This window comes from Hemiscyllium ocellatum, chromosome 9 (assembly GCF_020745735.1).
Source record: "Hemiscyllium ocellatum isolate sHemOce1 chromosome 9, sHemOce1.pat.X.cur, whole genome shotgun sequence".
Lineage (NCBI taxonomy): Eukaryota > Metazoa > Chordata > Chondrichthyes > Orectolobiformes > Hemiscylliidae > Hemiscyllium > Hemiscyllium ocellatum.
In genome coordinates, this window is record NC_083409.1 from 82,722,213 (window position 1) to 82,744,086 (window position 21,874).

A 21,874-nucleotide genomic window follows, 5' to 3' on the forward strand; every position below is an offset into this window, starting at 1 on the left:
ACAGCCTCAACATGACCTCAACATATTCAATGCTCCGGCCAATAAAGGACAGCATACTAAACACCTTCTTCACTATCTTATCTACCTGTGACTCTACGTTCAAGGAATGATGAACTTGCACTCCAAGGTCTCTTTTCAGCAACAATCCCCAGAACCTTACCATTAAGTGTATAAGTTCTGCTCTAATTTACTTTTCCGAAATGCAGCAATTCATATTTATCTAAATTAAACTCCATCTACCACTCCTCAGCCCATTGGCCCATCTGATCAAGATCCCATTGTACTCTGAGATAACCTTCTTTGCTGTCCAATACACCATCATGGTGATTGTTGTAAAATGAAACTGGTACATTAATGATCCAATTTTGGAGAGGAAATCTGCTATCCCAGTCCGGTCTACCTGTTACTTCTGACTGGCAGCAGTGTAGTTGAGTGTAAAACGCCTTCCGGAAATAGCCCAGCAAGGTGCTTAGTTCAATGACAATTAAGGATAGGCAATAAACACTGGCCTTGCCAGTGACACTCACCTCTTCTGAATGAAAAAAGTACCCACAGATATAACAATAATTATTTTTCCTGATTTGAGAAAATTTAAAATGTTTTGAGGAAAATGTCAGCTGATAGATAAAATAATAGTGAATATGCTTCAAAATTTAAGAACTGTTTAGCTGCTGAAAATGTGATAAAGTACACAGGACAACCATTAGATTAAATGGTTCATATTTATTTTTATTGTGTTAGTTAATCTCCTATTGTGCTGGGAGACTAAACATGGCAGTATAACAGTCACACGGAGCAGGCTTATTGGTCACAATGTCTGGATGTCCAAATGATCAACTCAATTAACAGGAATGAATAGGATGCAAGGAGCCATAACAAAACAAGATGACAACTCAGACAGTAACAGTTCAGTACACATCCTTCATTCTGCAGAAGTGTATACGAGAAGGTGTGCCGCCAAACCTTAGTAATGAACCCAATTAACAATATATAATATAATAATATATATTTACTCTTTAAAAATATACTTCAGTCAGAGGGCTACTTCTGTACAACTACAAAAATAAAAATTTTATATAAATAACTTATATGGCATACAATATTTTAACTGTGATTACATATACCCATCAACCAAAAATAGCCCACATGAGCAGATTAGAGTTTTTTTCATGTGGAGGGTATATTTTCTTTCCTGCTACAGTAACTACAATTTACAAGATTTTTTTACCTCACAGAAAGAGACAAGACATATTTTCTACTGGAATCTACAATAAAAAACATGTTTTTCTCTTTTCTCCCCTCACATGTTAGACAGATACAGCATTTGTACACTTACATTTTTTTAAAGTTGAAGCAGCCCCGTTTTGCTTCAAATACATTTACAAAAGTTCTAGAATAAACAAAAGTTCCCTGCATTTGTTGAACTGGCAGTGATTAGACAAATCGCAGAGATGAACCCTTAAAACTCTGGATCGTCAACTGTGCCTGTGACTGGTTTGAAAGATGCAAAATTTGGAGCTAGTAGAAGCTGATGCAATGGTCACTTTCGGTACTTCATTCCTGTGACTAAATGGCCATGTTTCTCTACGTTTAACATGGTTTCTCAATGCTCCGTCACTTCTGTACTTTAACATCGCATAAATTCTCATTCAAAAACTTTCTTCACATAGAGTGGAAACTATTCCTGCAGTGATACTGTGAATGCTGATCATTTGGGATTCCAGGTTCTGTAGCCAATTGATCCCTGGGTAGCTTTCTATAGAGATAGTATAAGATGACTAGAAACTTAGGTTTTTCAAACTGGGGTCCAGGAGATCTAGGGGTTAATGACGGTGATGTAAGATCATTAGACTTCTGTGTTCATAGCCTACCAGTATGCCATTTCTGTTCTTGCATATTAAAGAACTGCAACACTTAGGTTTATCTGGGTAGTGAAGACTTTTCCAGAATTGAGGATAGGTGGCATCTAAGAGTTGTATTTCTGGAGGATCTAGTGTAAAGAAAAGTTTGAAAACCACAAGGGGAGAGGGAGATCACAGGAAACATGTATTAATTAAACACAATGTGCTGACTTTATAAAATATTACATAAAATCATTAACAAATTGGACTGCATCACAATGCCCAGTTATATTCTCCATTTTGTATTCTCATTTTCTATCTCAAAATAATTTTTTTAAAAAATGACCTTATTGGAGAGGATCAATTCAATTTTCTTTTGGAATTTGAAAACCAGCAGATATTGTTTTAATGATTAACTTCAAAGAACAGACGGGACAAAAGATGGGAACTAACAGATAGTGAAGATTGTAAGGGACTCTTGTAAGTGATGGGCTTCACCTGCTAGTGGCATTTGTCATATTCATGGTCAGCCACCCAGACTAGACTGTGCACCAAATGTCTGGCCTCAAAAGCAGGAAAAAAAAGTAAAATAAAATTAGAAAGCAAATCAATCTCGATAAGTTCAGAAAATTGATACTTAATGTTGAAATTTCAAGCAAGCAACCATTCTACCTCAAATATATTTATAATTAAATCGTTCTAACAAAATTTGCATTTGCTACATTGGCAACAGTTAGATACACACCTACAAACCCTACCAGCTTCTCCTGTGTTATGTCAAGAGTTGGGATTAGTGGGTTCAAGTATATGGCATTGTATAAATGGCACATCATGTATGTTAATGTAGTTTATTGGGACATCCTAACGATTTCAAACCATGTGGCTCAGCATAAGATCCAGAGCCTTGTTGGTAAGTACCTCTGTGACAAACACCGTTTTTTTTTCAATATTGTACAAAAATATAAATATAACACCCCTGGCAAAAAAAAAACTATTAAAATACTTTCATTCATTCATTCATTCATTTTTACAGGATGAGGCTCCAATCTCTTTAGTCTGGTTAGAAAACTGAGTATTTGGTGCTTAAATGAGCTGTGTATTCAATGAGAACACAATGACTGTGAGAAGACACACGGGCAACATTTAAATTGCATTAACGCAATAATGAATGATTGGAACAGTGAAATAACCCAATTTTTGAGACTAATCTTCAGTCTTTTTATCATTCAGTTTTAAAGAATTAGATTTCATGCATTTCAAAGTGGGCCACAGATAAATCGGCTTAAATCACCACTATTGTCACAACCAATACTATTCAAGCAATTATGATTTTTGTTATTCTATAAAGAAATTAATAATAGTTTTGAAGATTGCAGGTTGATTACCAAAATGCCTAAACTTCCAATCATTGTTTGCTTCATTTAGGTATCTTTCGAGATATATTCATCCAGAAGGGAAAATTCAGATTAGTTAAATTTGGAGACAGGACTCAAGGATGTCAAACACAACAGGTTTCAGTGTGGCTTTGGCTGTAGTTTATAAGCAGGACTACAAATTAGATAAATTGTTAGTACCTTAAACAATGTCTGACAAACCCTATAAGAAAATGGAAGATCAAACACTAACAACTACTAAGAATGAAAGCAGAATTCTAGAAAAGAAAGGACCCTTAAACTGTTATATCGTGTATATGTACATATTATATGGTTGGAGCAAAACTGGTCAGGTTGTTTGAGCTGAAAGCTCAAATAACTATTCACATGGTATGGTGGGTCATGGGTCCAAGTTTGCAATTTCTCACAGGCATAATTATTTTTATTGGGCTAAGAAGGGTGGCACTGCAAAAGCAATACTGGCAATACAGAAATATGAAAAGTGTTATTCTTCTTGAGCAGGACATCACTAATAAACTCATATAAACAGTACAACTAAATGGAAAGGTGCACAAAATTAAACAAAACCTCAATTACAATGATCAATGAAAACTGTACTGCAATTAGTAGAATCATTCATTGCCTGCTGGTTAACACCAAGATGCCTGACATTTATAAAGCAGAAGAAAAGTTAAAGCTGCCCGATGGCTGAGCAGATAAACGGACTGGTTAGTGAGCTATTTGGACCAAGATGTTGGTCCACTTTCTGTGTTAAATTAGCAAAGATCAATGGAGGCTTTCATAATTCATCCCAGCTCCTCAGTTAATGAAGGAATTACAATGAATTCTCCTTAAACAGGCAGTTTAGTCTAACTGGCCTCTACCAGAGCTCATGGTTCATCTGTGCATCCTCCCATTGTACTTTATCTCACCCTATCAACATTTATTTCTTTCCCCCTCATGTACTAATCCCGCTTCCCCTTAAAGGCATCTAATTATTCTACCCAACCTGATCGTGTGGTAGCAGGTTCCACATTTTCATCCTTCTCTAGTAAAACATCTTCTGAATTCCTTACTGGATGTATTTGTGACTACCTTATAATTACAGACCTTAGTTTCAGACTGCCCCGCAAGTGGAAACATCTATCTACCCTGACAAATTTTAAAGATCTCCATTAGGCCATCATTCAGGTTTTTTTTTGCTGCTTTTTTTCAATTCCTTATAGACTTCTGACTCAGATAGCTTTTCAGCAAGCTCTGCATGTGGATAAGGACAGAATCAAGTGTAACTATGGCCATCATGTCTAATAGCTTACTCTCACCCAACTGTCACATTTCACACATTGAAGAGCAATCATATGGATAGGGTATTTAAAGGCATCTACTGAAGCACACCTTACCAACAAGTCAACACTCTGAGAAGGAAAAATAAATTTTAGTATTGTCTCCTCCTTAATAATTGGTAACAGCTCATCTATTTGAAATTGCATTCTGTAATCCTCATCACAATGCCTGACTTTAACTTCATGTTACTCCGCATGCTCTTAATAGTCTGGCCCATAGGCTAAGTCACACTGTAATTACTGTACACTTGGCTAGATTGCTCATGATATCATTGTTAGAGGAGATAGGGTGAAAAATCATTTTATACTATGGCAGGTAGCTGTCTTTATGAACTCTTGAACTTGTGTTTGAAAAAAAGATGATGTTTCAAAAAAAAGGATTCAGTTTAGGTCATTAAACTAAATTTTAACAACATTACAGTACAATCTGGGCAGCCCCATACACAAGCCTGTGAGAAAAGCAAAATGCTTTGGTAACCATGGTAATTTGTTGAAACTGGTAAAACATCTTTCATGGTAAAGACCTAAAGATGTACAGGTTAGGTAGGTCGGATGCATTAGTCAGGGGTTAAATGTAGGGGAATGAGTCTGGATGGGTTACTTTCGAGGGTCAGTGTGGACTTGTTGGCCGAAGGGCCTGTTTCCAAACTGTAGGGATTCTATTCTATGTAACTAGGTACTTGCATAGAAAGAAAGTCGTAACGGAATGGTGGTGGGGGGTGCAAGGTAAAGAAGTGATGTGGTGGCAGAATTTTAATCTATATAAACTATTAAGTTTTAAAAAGAGTAGCAGCAAAATAATCAAGCAATCATCACTTATCTGAACCCAAAGATACAAAAACTCTCTTCATTGTACACAGACTACATATCTTACCATTCATTAGAACTCTGCCTCTGAATTTTCTGGTGCTTTACACAGTATATCATACAGAAGTATACAGTACATCATTAAATAGGTTTGTTTTGTTTTTTAGTATTAAAATATATTTAAACGGCAACTTAATATTTTAATATAAATTTCCTGTCTCTGTCATGAAGTTTATGTACATAGGCAGTTTTACACGTTTCTTGAGCTGAAGGACATCGGGATGTGGAGGGAATGTTAGCATTCTTTGGTTGCCACTTGCATGTGAGGCGACCTGCAGAGAAGGTGAACATTAAAAGTATCATTAACATAAAGCCAAGAACAAACATTATAACCTATGTTTATGATCAGCATCATCATTTATTATGTTAATCAGAGTTTCACCATCTAAAATCAGTGAAATTATAATGTCCAAACAAATTATGTTATTCTCTTAACTAACTACAGATTTACAAAGAGAAAAAAGTTAAAATACTGTCTCTTTTTCTCTTGAATCCCTGTTATTGGAATCAGAATTATTTGATTGCTGTTAAAGTGTACATTTAATCATTTTGAAGTGTAAGTTTGAAGTTATTGAAAAATTCTATTGTTTTGTTTAGAGGTAAACTTTCCTGTGCATTTTCATCAGCAAAGAAATCTTTCTTCGATTCTGATTAAGTTGCACTTCAACTGACTTTAACACCGTGCTGACGGGATATAGGCAGAGGGACAAATGCCGAGAGCAAAACTAAAAAAGACCAAATGCAAACTAAAACTCCCAGATATAAAGACTGAATCAGTATATAACATTAGTCAGAGTACATCAAGAAACCTTTTTCTTTGGCCAGCTGCCTCACTTGACTGAGCAACTATACCCAGTGATTCATTAAGTCAACAGACTAGGAAGCCGTCTGATTTGATAAGAGGTCCAATAATGCTGAGCGAGCTGATCTACCCGACAATGACTTCTTGTGGGGTTCAGATGCTGGATTGCTTTGAGGTTACAGACACACTTGCAACTCCATGAAGGAAGTACACAGTATGTAGCTAATCAGGAGACTTTACATCAGGAGGAGATTCTAAGGGGAACTGATGCCTTTCCAAAATGTAGCAAATACAGTTTAGATAAATACTCTCAGCCTGGGAATTTAAAAGCTCTGTCCTATCTGGCCTGTTCAGCTGATGACCATTAAGCTTAATTAAGCCATGAGCCCAAAACCTTGAAAGGAATGGTTACTGACAATGTTATCACAATCACAAGAAACAATTGAGACCCCTCCCTCTGAGGACGGAGCTTGTGGACAGGACTCAGTACACGCTAGATGTACATGCAATCCAATATTGTACATCCTGCAAGAACATCAGAACCATTAAACACTGATGAACACTGGTGTAGTTTGCTTTCTATAGTGTGACTCTCACCCCTCTCCATGAAAAATGCAGCAAACCGTCACAAAGATGGGAGAAAGCAAATCATTGTTGGATATACCAGGAAAGTCAATGAGAAATGGTGATATAATATATAAAAAAAGTAGAAAGAAAAAGGTGTGGTCAGCAAATATATTAAATATAATACTTAAGGTCAAAATAAATTCTGATTCTGTGCTTGAATTTTTATTGTGGAGCATTTCCACTAAAAAGAAAGAAAAAACTCACCTAATGCCTTCTTGAGGCTTCTCTGCTCCTTACTTCACATTCAACATCCTGTAGTTCAAAAATCTCCACTTTGGAGTCTGTCGTTTTCTGATGATTCACATATGAGGAGGTTATGTGCGGTTCCTCGAAGCAGTCTGACTCACTGTCCTCGAACCCTTCATGTGTGTACCCTTTAAATGTCTGTGGTACACCCGGGTGCACAGCCAGTGTCACTGATGCCGTGGCAGTCACCGTAGTGAAAGGGTTGCTTGATCCAGGCACACTGGTCGAGTATGCTGGAAGTGTAGTCCTTGGATGGTGAGTCCTGTTGTTCCGAGACCTGTGTTGACCCCTAGAGGAATTGACAGGTTGGATAGGTTGAACAGCACTCCTACTGTGCAGACCATTGTTAGAGACGTGTCCCCCTTCTCCTGTTGCTTGTTGTAAGTCTTTAGGTTCTTGCCAGGCTAGTTGAGAACTAACAGAATCCACAGTAGGTTGAGGTTGTCCTTTTGAGTTTATGTGATTCTTCCTTGAAGAGGAATCATTAAGCTCTTTGTATGGTTTCACAATCTGTTGGAGAAAATCAAAAGCAATATTGTCTGCATATTTGTTTTCAACAAATCTTTCACATTTTAAGAATTACTGTATCAGATTCGTTTTAGTTATTCATAGGACAATCTAGAAAATGCAATTTTTATTACCCATCCCTAATTTACTTGAAGTGCTCATGGTGAGGTGGCAGCCTAGCATTGCAAGCAGTTGTCTAAAGTATTATAAAGGCCTTAAAAGCTTACATCTTATCAGATATTAGGAATGCAGAGGTCGATGTTGACTCTGCATAGGAACCTGAAAGATAGTGATACTAAGATACTTAACCTTGTGAAGACAGCACTAAAGGCTGATATTTTATTATTTAATAATTATTCAAAGTAAAATGCATGATTGGTTACTTCAAGAGAAATTTCCCTACACTAGCATCCAATGGTACATCCTAGCTATTCTTCCATCCCTACACTCATACATATAATTCACAGGAACAGGTTTGGAATGTAACCCTCGCCTTTTACAGCAAGGTTACCAAGCATATAGATATCTGAATATCAGCAATTGCTCATACTAAGGCAGAGCAGTGCCATAGCAGAGGGGAGGATGAGATAGAGAAGTACTCAGGCCATTTTTGCTTTACCACCCCCCAAAATATTAGCTAGTAGGTCTTTCACTCAACAATTAGCTTGAGTAGAAATACATTTTTCTGAAAACAATATTTTCTTTATTTATTGTTCACTGAAAGCTAGGTCAGCATTTATTGCCCATGAGAAGATGGTGGTGAGCTACTCTCTTGAATTAATATAATCCAAGCGATATAAATACACCCTCAAAGCTGTTACTGACAGCAGATGTGGACTAATAAATATGGGACATAAGAATATATCAATATCATTGTCATCATGGTTTTTATGTGTATAGTCTAGAGAGTAAGATACTTTGTTAGTCCTGTTCCAGAGAAGGGAAGAAAATTAAATTTTATTTTGGCCTTTTACTAAAGGCCATGGCCAATATCATTAACTAATTGATGTCAAAAGGCCAATGACAAACTGATAGTGCTTTGAATGACAAAGAAAAGCACTTACTGTGACTCGTGGGAAGTTAGGATCGCTTCCCGACTCCACCAGTATCCGTGAGTGGGTTGGTGGGATGATGTATGCACTCTGGTCAAAGTGCGGCCGGTCCTCCTCGCTGATCCCAGACGCTGTGGTCTCTGAGTAATATTCTGAATCCGAAGATTCAGAAAACGTACTTTGCTGACGTGGAAATGAACGGACATAGAAGCCATGATGATTCATGGGTGGTGGAATTGGCTCGGGTGAAGGAGTTGGCAAACGACTGCCTCGATCTGCAGGTGTAATCTATTTACAAAGGATTGAAAAGATTAATGAAGGAAAATAAACTTTGGCCTATGTGTTTACCATTCTTCAGCGAGATTGGTGACACAGACGTCTCTGGACCCCTGATTATACTCCATGTCTGATTAATATTTATTTTTAGATACACATCTGTCTTACTCCTGAAAATGGTGCTGGGAGAGGGGTCTGGCAGTGATGGTGGTAGGGGTGCTGACAAAGGGTGGTGTTATGTGGCACAGTAAGTTTATCTGGTGAAACTTCCCTTCTTGCATGACATTAGGTTTCAGTTGAATGCCTTAGAAACATAGAAAATAGGTGTAGGAGTAGGCCATTTGGCCCTTCAAGCCTGCACCACCATTTAGTATGATCATGGCTGATCATACAATCTCAGTATTCCACAGGTTCATAACTCTCTAAGTGAAGAAATTCTTCTTCATTTCAGTCCTAAATGGCTTACCCCATATTCTTAGACTGTGACCTCTAGTTCTGGAGTTTGCAAAATGTGAAAGGTTTAAGGAAAGTCAACCCCAACATCGCAAAACAAGTGCAGCCAAAATATGTGATCAAGATTTCTATTTATGGAACTGTGTGAGACTATGCAAGAATGCTCAAGACACAATACTCCACAATAACAATGTAGCACTTGGGAAATGAGCAGTATTGGGAATTTGCACTTATATCCCATCAATGATGGGTACTTTGCATCGGAATACTACAAATTTCAAGCCTCCTCTTAATCCAGTTGTATGTTAACAAAACTGTAGCAGCCTGTTAACATTTTACTCAAGGAAAGGTGATCAAGTCAGTCATTGCATGTTCTAAATAATCATTATAGCAGTATATTATTCGCAGAATAATAGATATAGTAGCCTGAAGTGATTACAGATAGTAATGTTAACACAGCTTTCATATTGTGTGCAAAATAATGGATATCTGGGAATGGATTATGAGGTTTTAGTCTAATTAAGGGGTTCAGATAAGATCACAAATTAGGAGAGTCTAGTGAACCCCAAGATTAAAATTTTGGTCTTCAGTTACTCAATCCAACTGGTGTGCTGATGGTGCAAATTCACAACAAACATGAATTTGTAACTCATATTAAAAGGGCCTGCTTCCAATTATCTTAATTATCTTTACAGGGTGAAGCTCTTGTTACACAAAATTCAGTTTTCAATGCAGGCGAACCTAAATCTTGTTAATAAAATGCAAACATACTTTTAAAATCAATTTGTATTTCCTGTATGGGAAATACTCAGACAAAGTTCAAATGGAGTCAATAGCATAGGACTCTAGGATAAGGAAGCACAGAAGAGTAAATCTAAAACTTAGAAAAGGCACAAACTGTATTATTGAAAATGTTTCATCTGAGTTTGTTCTTACAATGGAGCTGTTGACAGATTGGGTTAATTGTATCGAATGTGGAATACATTATGTTGTGTTATACTGAGTGAAAAATCAATGTACCTACTGCTGTAGTGAGGGGCATGGGCTACATTAGATGTGAGGTGGCACCACAGAATATAATACTATACAGTACACAGTTTCTCTGTTGAAGAAAGAGCCATAAAGAATGTTTGTCAAGCTGAGGGTTGGTGTCTATCAGACAGTATTAAAGGAAAACTGTGTTTATGTCAGATTGTGTTCTTTGTGAAGGGGTTAATAAATTGTCAAAGAAGAAATTCCTAATTTCAAGCAATTCCTAATTGAGAGAGAAGTTTTCAGGCACAAATCCTGAACCAGGGAGTTTGTGCCTCCATCATTAGGAAAATAAGCTTCCTGCATTTAACTCTCTGTGCACCCAGTCAAATGAAACCCGCTATTACTGATTAGGGTAAGTCTGGAGCCGATGCAGAGCAGATGGAAATGTCCAAGCCCCTGAGGTAAATGAGCCTTGTATATTTAGTTTGAAGCACTAGTCAGATCCAAACGCACATCATTTATCTTCGCTCCCTTTGCTATCCATTGCTCTTTAGGTCAATAAAGTAAGGAGTTGTTATGCTATAGAGTGAAAGTGGCTTGAAAACCTAGCAGAAGGTGGGGCAAGCCAGTGAAAAACAAATACTGACTATAAAAAAATTAACCCAGTTTCTGCAGTATTGACAGTATGAGTTTTGCCAATATACGCCACTGTGGAAGAATCATACTGTGAACACTGACCTCCAGTACTCAGATTGGGGACAGGGTCTGGATACATCTGGTGCAGTAGAGTGAAGGGGTTTGGAATGCACCTTAACATCCACAGTCGGGCTTTTAAATTTCTCTTCCGAAGCCTACTGGGGAGGTTGGAGTTAAACACTACCGCAAGATAGTGCTTGTCACAATAAATCACTAACCCAATTAATTAAGAATTATGTTTCAAGGTTGGCTAATTCTGTCAATAGACCTAAGAAGGTTCAATAAATCAAGACTTTGCTCTGCTTACCTCAGCAGGGGGTCCAACAACAGACAGCAAAACTGGAAGTAGAACGAGACCATTAAGGATACCCAAAACTGTTAGTATGGTCAAAACAGCAAAGAAGTACCTGCAAATGAAGAACAAGAATTTACGTTGTGACCACTCATTCGACTTCATTTTGTGATTCTAATCAGACTTTATGTTCAATAAGGTTAGCCACAAATCTGGTCGTTCCAAGCCAAGGTTATCTAGCATCCACAAAGTCAAAAGTACTCAGCAGCAAATCATACATGGGTTTTTAGAGGCAGAATGAGGGTGTAACCATTACAATTTTGTAAGGGAATTAATGCCAAAGATAACAAACTATATGAATTGAATAGAAGTTATCTCTGGTTTAGTATACAAGGGAGCAGGAAAACAGCTGAAGTAACTAAATGGCTCGCATTAATCTGCCTGGCAACTGAACAGAAAACTAAGGTCACATTGTGTGGTTCATAGGGACACAAGAGAAAAGGAAGCTGCTGATTTCTGTCCATACTGACTAAAGTGAACACCAGCTCCTTGAGATGTGAAGCTATGTTTCAAACAACATGGGGCTGTTACCACCTCTAACTCCAATCTACTATAAACATTCTGCCTCCTCCCTCTGAATGTTCTGTAGTCACAGATCTTTTAACTGTGCAACATGCAACTAGGTGGCATATCCCAAGGTCATCTATGAGTTACATCTCCTGCTTTGTAAGTAAATTGGTAAAGGTTGTGAACCATTATGGCCAATTTCCTGTTTCGGGCCTGTTGGTCTGAAGGCATACATTAATTACAGCGCAAAAGGCCTCCACAGAAACTCCTAACTGTACTTGGAAGAATTAAGGCATTTGGCTCGATTTCAAGTGGAATTCCTCAGCAGAGGACTTAGCCCTATTCCCAGTGGCAGGCTCATCTATCATTACGGTCCTGGCACTTCCTGCACTGTGTGAGTATATGTGTGTGTGAGAGAAGGACAGAGACTTGGTTCTATATGCAAGAAAACTCGAGTATCTTCATAGTATACCATCTTCATGCACAGAACCCAAGGTTAACTACTACTCCTTTGAAGGGATCTTCATTTCAAACTCTGTTAGTGATGCAAGGAGGAGTCTGGTATCATATTTGACCCATGGATTTGTACCGTCACTACCATTTTCTTAAAACTATACAGCTTTATCTTTGCCTCCACTCATCTATCACTGAAAACCTCATCCATAACTTTGCTATTTTTAGACTTGATTATTCCGAAGTATTCCTGATCAGCCTCCCACATTACACCCTGCACAGACTTGAGGTCATCTGAAATTGTTGTGCCTGTGTCCTAACACATACCAAGCTTCTGTCACCTTTGTGCTCACTTACATACCTCCTGGTTCAGCAATTCCTCAAGTTTTGAAATTCTCATTCTTGTTTTCAAATATCACCACAGCTTCTCATCCCTTTTCAATCTCTAGCCTCCTCCAGACTGACAACCATCTGCGATAGCTGCACTTCTTCAATTCTGGTTGCTTAATCAACCTTGGTTTAAATCAGCCTATCACTGGTGCCATGCCTTTAGTTGTCTGGGACTTAAACACTGCACTTTCCCTCCATAAACCAATTCACCTTACTTTCCAAGGCTAATTTTGGAAAAAAAAGGAATAAGCTTGAAATTAAATAGCACCTTACAAAATCTTGGGTCCATCGACTTGTAATGGAGGAAAACACAGCATCTAATTTGTGCTCATTACAATCTCACAAATATGAATAATCATATAATTTATTCTTGGTGATGCTTGATTGAGGGATAAATGTTAGCTGAGAACTTTATTACTTTTCTTTGAAATGTAGAGTTGTAGAGATGTACAGCATGGAAACAGACCCTTCGGTCCAACCCGTCCATGCCGACCAGATATCCCAACCCAATCTAGTCCCATCTGCCAGCACCCGGCCCATATCCCTCCAAACCCTTCCTATTCATATACCCAGCCAAATGCCTCTTAAATGTTGCAATTGTACCAGCCTCCACCACTTCCTCTGGCAGCTCATTCCATACATGTACCACCCTCTGCGTGAAAAACTTGCCCCTTAGCTCTCTTTTATATCTTTCCCCTCTCACCCTAAACCTATGCCCTCTAGTTCTGGACTCCCCGACCCCAGGAAAAAGACTTTGTCTATTTATCCTATCCATGCCTCTCATAATTTGGTAAACCTCTATAAGGTCACCCCTCAGCCTCCGCCGCTCCAGGGAAAACAGCCCCAGCCCGTTCAGCCTCTCCCTGTAGCTCAGATCCTCCAACCCTGGCAACATCCTTGTAAATCTCTTCTGAACCCTTTCAAGTTTTACAACATCTTTCCGATAGGAAGGAGACCAGAATTGCACGCATTATTCCAACAATGGCCTAATCAATGTCCTGTACAGCCGCAACATGACCTCCCAACTCCTGTACGCAATACTCTGACCAATAAAGGAAAGCATACCAAATGCCTTCTTCACTATCCTATCTACCTGTGACTCCACTTTCAAGGAGCTATGAACCTGCACTCCAAGGTCTCTTTGTTCAGCAACACTCCCTAGGACCTTACCATTAAGTGTATAAGTCCTGCTAAGATTTTGGGATCTTTTGCTTCTATCTGTGAAGAAAGGTCAACCAGGGGCTCTATTTAATACCTCACCAGAAAAAGAGATGAAATAAAGCCAAATGGTGAATTTTATATTCTTTTTATTGCTTGGTTTAATATTGATCTCAATGTACCTTTACTTAAGAACACTTAATCATTTAAAATGCGCAGTAGTCTAGAGAACAGCAATTGCCACAAACCAGAAACTTGAGCACAGCTGCAGAACAGCAGTCAGCTTTCTACTAGTCTTTTCTGCTTTAAAGCCTCTGAGCCCCATGTGTGCAGCGGAAGGCCAAGTGTTTATTTAACAGCACACTAAGATAAGCAACAATATGCATTGGTTGGAATTCACAGGAATGGCACGCAACTCTGATGGAGCATCAGGATCTGTCTCCCCGCCTCACTGAAAACAATTTTTTTTTGGCTTGTGAGTTTCCACTGTGGCTTGGTTCTGTTTACATACGTTTGGGAAGCAGCAGGCTCTTGTATTACCATTTGTTAAAGGGGCCTTTGCATCTCATGCGGGATTTTTTTTGGGCAAAGGCCAGTGGTATCAGCAGAAAATACCCTTTTGAAGCCATTGCTTACGAGGCTGGGTAATTTCTATCGCTAATTTCATGAAAAGCATTGGTCACAGCAGAATGAACCCAATCTACATGCCCCTTCTTTGTGCCAATCTCCTTTTCACCTTGTTTTTAAAACAAGTATAGTTGTGGTCCTGGATTCCAAGACTGCTGATAAATCATTTAGCAGAAGATTCCTGCTGATAATGCTGAAAAACAAATTCAGCTACTCTCCTTTTTGAGCCAAATACAACTCTCTCAAATTTTACTGTCTCCCTCATTTACTGCTAGAACATTCACCAGATTGAATTTTCCACATTGCTGGGTTTTGTAATGAGAGCTGCCTCAGTGTTTGCCTTTTGCTAATTCTAAGTAGAAAGGGACGGAGATATTTTGCCTCAGCCTGTTGCCACACCCCTGAGTACTCCCACAATTTTGATCAAATTTGGAGAATAATCGTAGTGCAACGACTTTCCCTCAGACTCTTAAGGCTCAGTCAGTTTAATTAGCTGTGACTCCCAGAGGGGCCTTTCCTACAATATTTAATCTATTACACTGCCCTTTCCTGGTGAATATGGGGTCAACAAAATTTAGCAAAAATGGCAACTGAACATCCCCCACACCAAGAAAAAAACTGAAGCCTTGATTGCCACCCTCTTTTTGCCCTTCATAACAAGAGGGGCCCTCCTATTACTGCAATCAGACAGGCGACCATCTTCTATTTATTTTACTTAAGCCAACAGTCTGAAAATCAATCGGTTGGTCTGTTGTACAGGACCTCCATGTAGGCAGCATGTCAGAATCTCGTTGTTTATCCTTCCTGTAATCTTTTCCATTCTGAGGATGGCTTGCTGAAAAATGCAGAGTTTGTTCAGCTGTTTATGGTGCATGCACCAAAGAAGAAATATTTACAACAACTTCTTTACACTAACCCACGCTATCTGACTGGCTCTCTAAACAAGACCTCCCTGACTGAAAGTCTACCTTGTGGTTCATTTAGTTCAATGTTTAGAAGAAAAATGACAGTTTGGACTTGCAAAATAGATTCCCTGTTTCTCATTATTTCTAAATGATACCGAGGGGAGAATATATTTTCCTGTTTTTCTATAAACGTGTAACTTTCACAATCCTTCTCTCTCTGCCTTAATGTATGGGTTCTCTCTGAAAAACAGAGATAACCCGCATCTTTGCCCTGCTCCTCTACAAAGTACCACTCTGTGGGCAGACTCACATTCAAGTTTTCATTGTCCATCTTCTCCCAATATGATAGTACAAATAACTCATCTGAATCCATTCATCAGGAACTTCAAACACCTTCTATTCCTGTGCAATACAGCCAACACAAGCTCAGGATTTTACTTGATTCTAACATTTATTTTGTGACCAGTTAACTGATTTACTTGCACTCTTGTGAATAAATTGTGTTATTACTCAACTAATGGGTTTCATCACATGACAGAATCTATGGTTTTCATGTTTGACTCTGTTTGCGATACATGGATCCATATCCTGTCGGTCATGATTCAGTGGTAGCACTCTTGCTTATAAGTCAGAAGGTGTGCATTCATGCTCCACATCAGAGTCTTCATGCATAGCCCAGGCTGGTACTCCACAGCTGTAATGAGGGAGTACAGTGCTATTGGAGGAGCTGTCGGTTGGCTGAGACAGTGAACATATGCCACGTCTGCATTCTTGGGGAGCTGTTTAAAAAAAGCCCTGTGGCACTACATCATATAATAGTAGTGGTGTTCTCCCTGGTGCCCCTCAAGTGACACGGAAAGCAGATTACTTCATTTCTGCTTGTGGGGCTGTGTGCAAATTGGTTATTACGTTTTCTATATTCCAACATTTCAAAAGTGCTTCATTGGCTGTTACGGCTTTGGAATGTCCTGAGGTCATGACAGGCGTCTTATAAATACAAGTCTTTCTTACATGGAACATGCTGTGACTGACGAATGCTGCATTTTGGAAAATATGGATGTGGGAAGATATGACAATCAAATAATCTTTTTTTTTGTTTCTGCTATTGCTTTATATCCAAAGATCATAATTGAAATTTCTCTTTGGCAAGGCAAGTGGAATAGTTTCAACCTTTCAAGCGTATATCCATGACAGCTAGATGGTGTTAAAGCCTGGGACTGAAGTGACAAATTTCACCTGGTTTCAGATCTCTCCCTTCCCAATGTGCCAGCCTTCAGCAATTATAAATGCTGGGTTCTATTTAGCTTAATGGAGCAGAAAATCCCAATAAAATGAGATGCTGCCCAGTCTCTGGCCCAGAAAATGTCTGTCCTTTAAGGGATGGTGCAAACTGAGTTCCTTACAAAATATGCCAGATTATCTCTGTCCATCATTTTATAGTAAGTTCTACCAGAGTTAGAGCCGTGCCCCAGGGAATGTTGGCCTCCATGAGTCACCAGCCACTGAAGCTGATCTGACAAACCACTGTGAAGTAGAATTGTCAGCTCTACCTAATGGTATGGTTCTAGGAAAAAAGGAAGCACATTGAGGAGGAAGAGGTAAAGAACTAGAGATAGTTTAGCATTTATTTTGTGATTGCCTTTTAAATTTTCTACATTATTTAAAATCTCACGAGTTCCATTTTACTCAAAGCAATGGTTTTGGCACTTAAAACATTCATCCTGGTCCCCTCCGGAAGCCAGCATGTTAAAGTATAACTTCTGCTCTGGGAGTACTTATGGACTGGATATCTACTCAGTGTCATAGGTTACATCAATCAAATGAATAGGAACGACAGCTGAGTATCACCCTTACAGCGAGTGATGACAAGTCTTAAAGCACTATTACAGATGGGCATCAAATCTGCTACATACACTGGAGGCAGCATCAGCACCTCAGCAATTCTATTGTGGGCATTTGTTAAACCTTTAGCAAGATTTAAAGAATGCAGTTTATTAAAGTTGACATTTGAAGAATATTTAACCTGAAATGATAAATTCAAAGCTGTATTCAACTGCAGTGCTGAAGTAGGTTGAGGTACTCTCTTAGTTTGATCTTATGTCACTTTGAGGGTAAGGAATATTTCAGCAATTACATCACTTCTTTGAATCATGTACGTCTTTCAAAGTAAAAAGCTATTTTACCATTTTAGCTACCATCTCCAATAACACAACCATTCCAGAGATAAGAGTTACTGTGGATAGGCCATTCCAAAGCCTGGGGAAGCTGAATGTCACAGCCATTGGAAGTGGTGGCAACTGCCACTATCCACTTAAGATCCTCAATTAGCATCTGAGTGGAAAGGACACCGCAAGCTTTCACACCCAGACAGGGTCCCACCTGTCTCCTCCTGCCTGAGTAAATACCTCACCATGACCAGACTCACAGGTGGCATCAAATTCTGCTCAATGAAGCTGAACCTCCAGCAGAAAATCAACATTATCTATAAATATCTATTTTCTAGCAGTGATTGAGATTCCACTAGTTTTTCAACTTCCTCAATTTTACACTCTATTAAGGTCACTGGGATGTGTGTAAATGCAACATCCACTCAGTCCTGTAGGTTTTCACCACGAGGGTTACTTTAAAATTGTCTACGTTTGCACATTCTCTCAATTGGCAAGCTTGTTAAAATTTCTTCCCTTGTGTACCTTCTTGGTTTGGAAATAGTATTTAACCAACATCAGCAGCAGAAAAAAGAAATTGAAATAGAATTGAAAAATGCTTTGAAATAAGTCTCCCATCCATTTCATTTGTGGTGGATAATGTAAAAGAGAAATCTGCTAGAAATATTTGCCCGTATAGGGACCCTGTTCAAAACCTACCTAATGATGAAGTCAAACTCAGAACCAGCCAACATCAGGACGCCGAGTAGTGTGGAGATTGCACCGTCTATCACTGGTGCAAACATGTGTTCCAGTGCCACAGCAGAACGTAAATTCCTATTCCCAATGGCAGTCAGAAAACCCTATAATGTAACAAATAAGGCATATTTATATCAATGGTCAAACTGTACAAATATAAAAGAAATGCACTTAAACACTTAGTGGGAGTCAGTGGTGGAGTAGTACTATCTCAAACTCAGCACCGCCTTCCTAACCTGCAATCTTCTTCCTGACCTCTCCGCCCCCACCCCACTCCGGCCTATCACCCTCACCTTGACCTCCTTCCACCTATCACATCACCATCGCCCCTTCCCAAGTCCCTCCTCCCTACCTTTTATCTTAGCCTGCTGGACACACTTTCCTCATTCCTGAAGAAGGGCTTACGCTCGAAACGTCGAATCTCCTGTTCCTTGGATGCTGCCTGACCTGCTGCGCTTTTCCAGCAACACATTTTCAGCTAGTACTATCAATGGCCTAGTTATCTAGACAGCTGGCTAATGCTCTGGAATAAATGTAAAGTACTGTAGATGTTGGAAATAAGATTAGATTACTTTAGATTAGATTACTTACAGTGTGGAAGCAGGCCCTTCGGCCCAACAAGTCCACACCGACCTGCTGAAGCACAACCCATCCAGACCCATTCCCCTACATTTATCCCTTCACCCAACACTACGGGCAATTTAGCATGGCCAATTCACCTAACCTGCACATTTTTAGACTGTGGGAGGAAACCGGAGGAAACCCACACAGACGTGGGGAGAATGTGCAAACTCCACACAGTCAGTCGCCTGAGGCGGGAATTGAACCTGGGTCTCTGGCACTGTGAGGCAGCAGATCTGAAATAAAAACAAAAAATGCTAAGAAACTCAGCAGGTTGGGCAGCATCTGTGGAGAAATAATCAGAGTTAATGGTCTGAGTCCAATATGACTCTTGTTTGGAATATTGGAGCAAGGTTTCAAATGTCATCACAAAAGCTGGTGGAATCTACATTCAATAAAAATCTGGAATGAAAAGCTAATCCAATGGCAAGCATGTAGTCACTGTTGTAAAAACTCACTGTTATTTTAGTGAAGGAAATCTGCCACCCTCACTTGGCCCAGCTTCCATGTAACTCCAGACCCACAGCAATGTGGTTGACTTTTGCATGCCACTCAATTCAAGAGCAATTAAACTTTGGCAACAAATGCTAACTTTCTCAGTAATGCCGATAAGCCATGACAGAAAAAAAACTTTTGAAGTTAAACTAAAGGATTTATCAGAAACTCAAATGATTCTGCTAAATACACCAGATGCTTATTTCTTTTCTGCTGCAAAAGGAAAATACTTTATTTTCAGACTGTTGTATATAGTCACAATATTAAATCTATTCTGCAGCAAAATTACTCCATTCTACGTTTCCATTTTATCAGCACCATCAGTTCGCATTTAATTGGCACTTTAACAGTAGAAAATTTGACCAAGAGCCTTCACAGACTAAGAGTACATTCGGAGGAATGGCTAAAAATCTATAAGCTTTTTCAAGGACAATAGATACGCGGAGAGATTTGGGGAAGGAACACCAGAATTTAAGGCTTTGAGAGCAGAAAGCATGGCTGGCAATAATGGGGCAAAGGAAATAGGAGGCATGCAGAAATAAAAAGAAATCTGAAAGAGAGTTACAGCTTCAGAGCAAGATTTGACTGTGGTCAGAAGTCATTGCCATGGTATGGGCTGTAGTTATCCTTGTTGGTAATTATATACTAGAAAGAATAGATCTACTCACCAGAGCTACATGGACAGTGAATTCCACTCCAATTCCAACAGATGCAATCAAGATCACGACAGGAATTGCACTCAGTTTGATGCCCATGAGTCCCATAATTCCAAAGAGTTCTACTGTCATCATAGCAAGGACAAATACCTGCAGATAAACAAAGGTGAAGGACTTAGACATGCAGGGAAACCATGAGTTCTCAGTGGCTTAAGCCTAGGTGACAAAAAGTCAGTCTTCAATGGGCAGTGACTGGGTAAAGTACCTACAAATAATTTGGCCTTGTATATATGAAACTGGGTGAGTTAAATGACGAACCGCTAAGCTATTAATTTAATCACAATTTCCATTTGAAGCAAGGATTCAAAATACAGAGACAGAGAAAGTACTAAAGAAATACTAATAAAAGAATGAAAATTGGATGGTTTAGTTTTAATTGAGGAACGAATCAGTGGAATGGACATCACAAATTATAAAGGATCACATGTGCCAGAATAAAATTGATGGAGAAAAGTACATAATATTTAGAATTCAATTAACTTGTTTTTCCAAAAAAAAATGTCATATCAGATTGGGAAAATATTTTGCTGTTGGCCAGCTGATATGGAGTTTGCCAAAAGGGGACTACTCCTCCCATTACCTCTGCATGTAATGCAGACCTTTTGAATCTTATTGATAAAAAATTGAAAAAATGTATGAGATCAGTGTGATAAGGACAATGCTCATTAATTGCTATCCACAATGTTGCATGTTATAATATGTTGTGCATGTCGAAACATAAATGGAGTAAATTACACTGAATTATTTATATTTCCTCACATGGTAGAATATTTTGACTGAAACATATTCTCCCTTTATTTTCACTGGGTTATTCCATTGATGATGACATGCATTGAATTACTGCAGGTTTCCCACATTATCACTTTAATCAATGACATTATCCAGTTAAAATGTCCAAGGCAAAAGAAGAGGAAGTTCCTGATTTGGAATTAACATTTCAAGATTTTGAATGTTAAGACATTCATCTTATTGACAGAATGAGAAAAAGCTTCCTACAAATTTGAGGACTGACTTGAAGGGTTAACTTCAAAACCAGAGAGGAGAAAGATATTGCCCTTTGTAAGTAAATGCTGGAGCAAGGGGTTTGTTTATAATGTGTCCTTTTATCTTCGGCTGCAAGCTATTTAAATGTAAATTCCTCTAGTCCCCTCTAGCCCAGAACGGGAGAAGATGAGGTTAGCAGCAACTGAGCATTCTCTCTGAACCTTGCTGCCATTATCATCTGTTAGGCATCGGGTTACAGGGGCCTCCTGTGATTTAATGTTTACAGGGAATATCTACCACCTTTAAAGTGGGGACAAGGAAACCTTTTATTTCCATTTTTTATTTCACACAACAATATCCACTCAACTTTTATGCTAACATGTTGACACTTGGCACATTTGACTCATGATTGCAATGAACAGCCAAGGATTTGTGTGCTTGTATGAAAATTGGTTCTGTCTTTACTTATTTCGCTTCCCCTGTACCTAAGCTGTGATAAAATTCTTGCTTTGATGTCAGCACAAGGCAGGTTTTGTCACGCATACCCTGTTGTTTGACTGGTGCAAAAGGAACCATAGATAAATTCAAATTCCTTCATAATGAAATTGAATAGGATTACTATACATGGATGAGTTTTCAGCATTTCATTGTTGTAAAGGCATTATCACCACTGTAACTAAACATCAAATAATGGAAAATAAATTA

At 38.8% G+C, this 21,874-nt stretch overlaps 1 protein-coding gene across 1 annotated transcript in view; it reads right to left on the reverse strand.

Annotated features, from left to right (window-relative positions):
• Positions 1-703: 703 nt before the first annotated feature.
• Positions 704-21,874, reverse strand: part of ptch2 (patched 2) — a 112,216-nt gene continuing 91,045 nt past the window's right edge. Inside the window, exons 19-24 of the mRNA XM_060830522.1 lie at positions 20,138-20,275; positions 18,315-18,457; positions 11,366-11,465; positions 8,671-8,946; positions 7,058-7,609; positions 704-5,696 (exon numbers count right to left, since the gene is read on the reverse strand). Coding sequence (XP_060686505.1) covers positions 7,058-7,609; positions 8,671-8,946; positions 11,366-11,465; positions 18,315-18,457; positions 20,138-20,275 — 1,209 coding nt within the window. The 3' untranslated portion in view covers positions 704-5,696. The remainder of the gene's footprint in view (positions 5,697-7,057; positions 7,610-8,670; positions 8,947-11,365; positions 11,466-18,314; positions 18,458-20,137; positions 20,276-21,874) is intronic.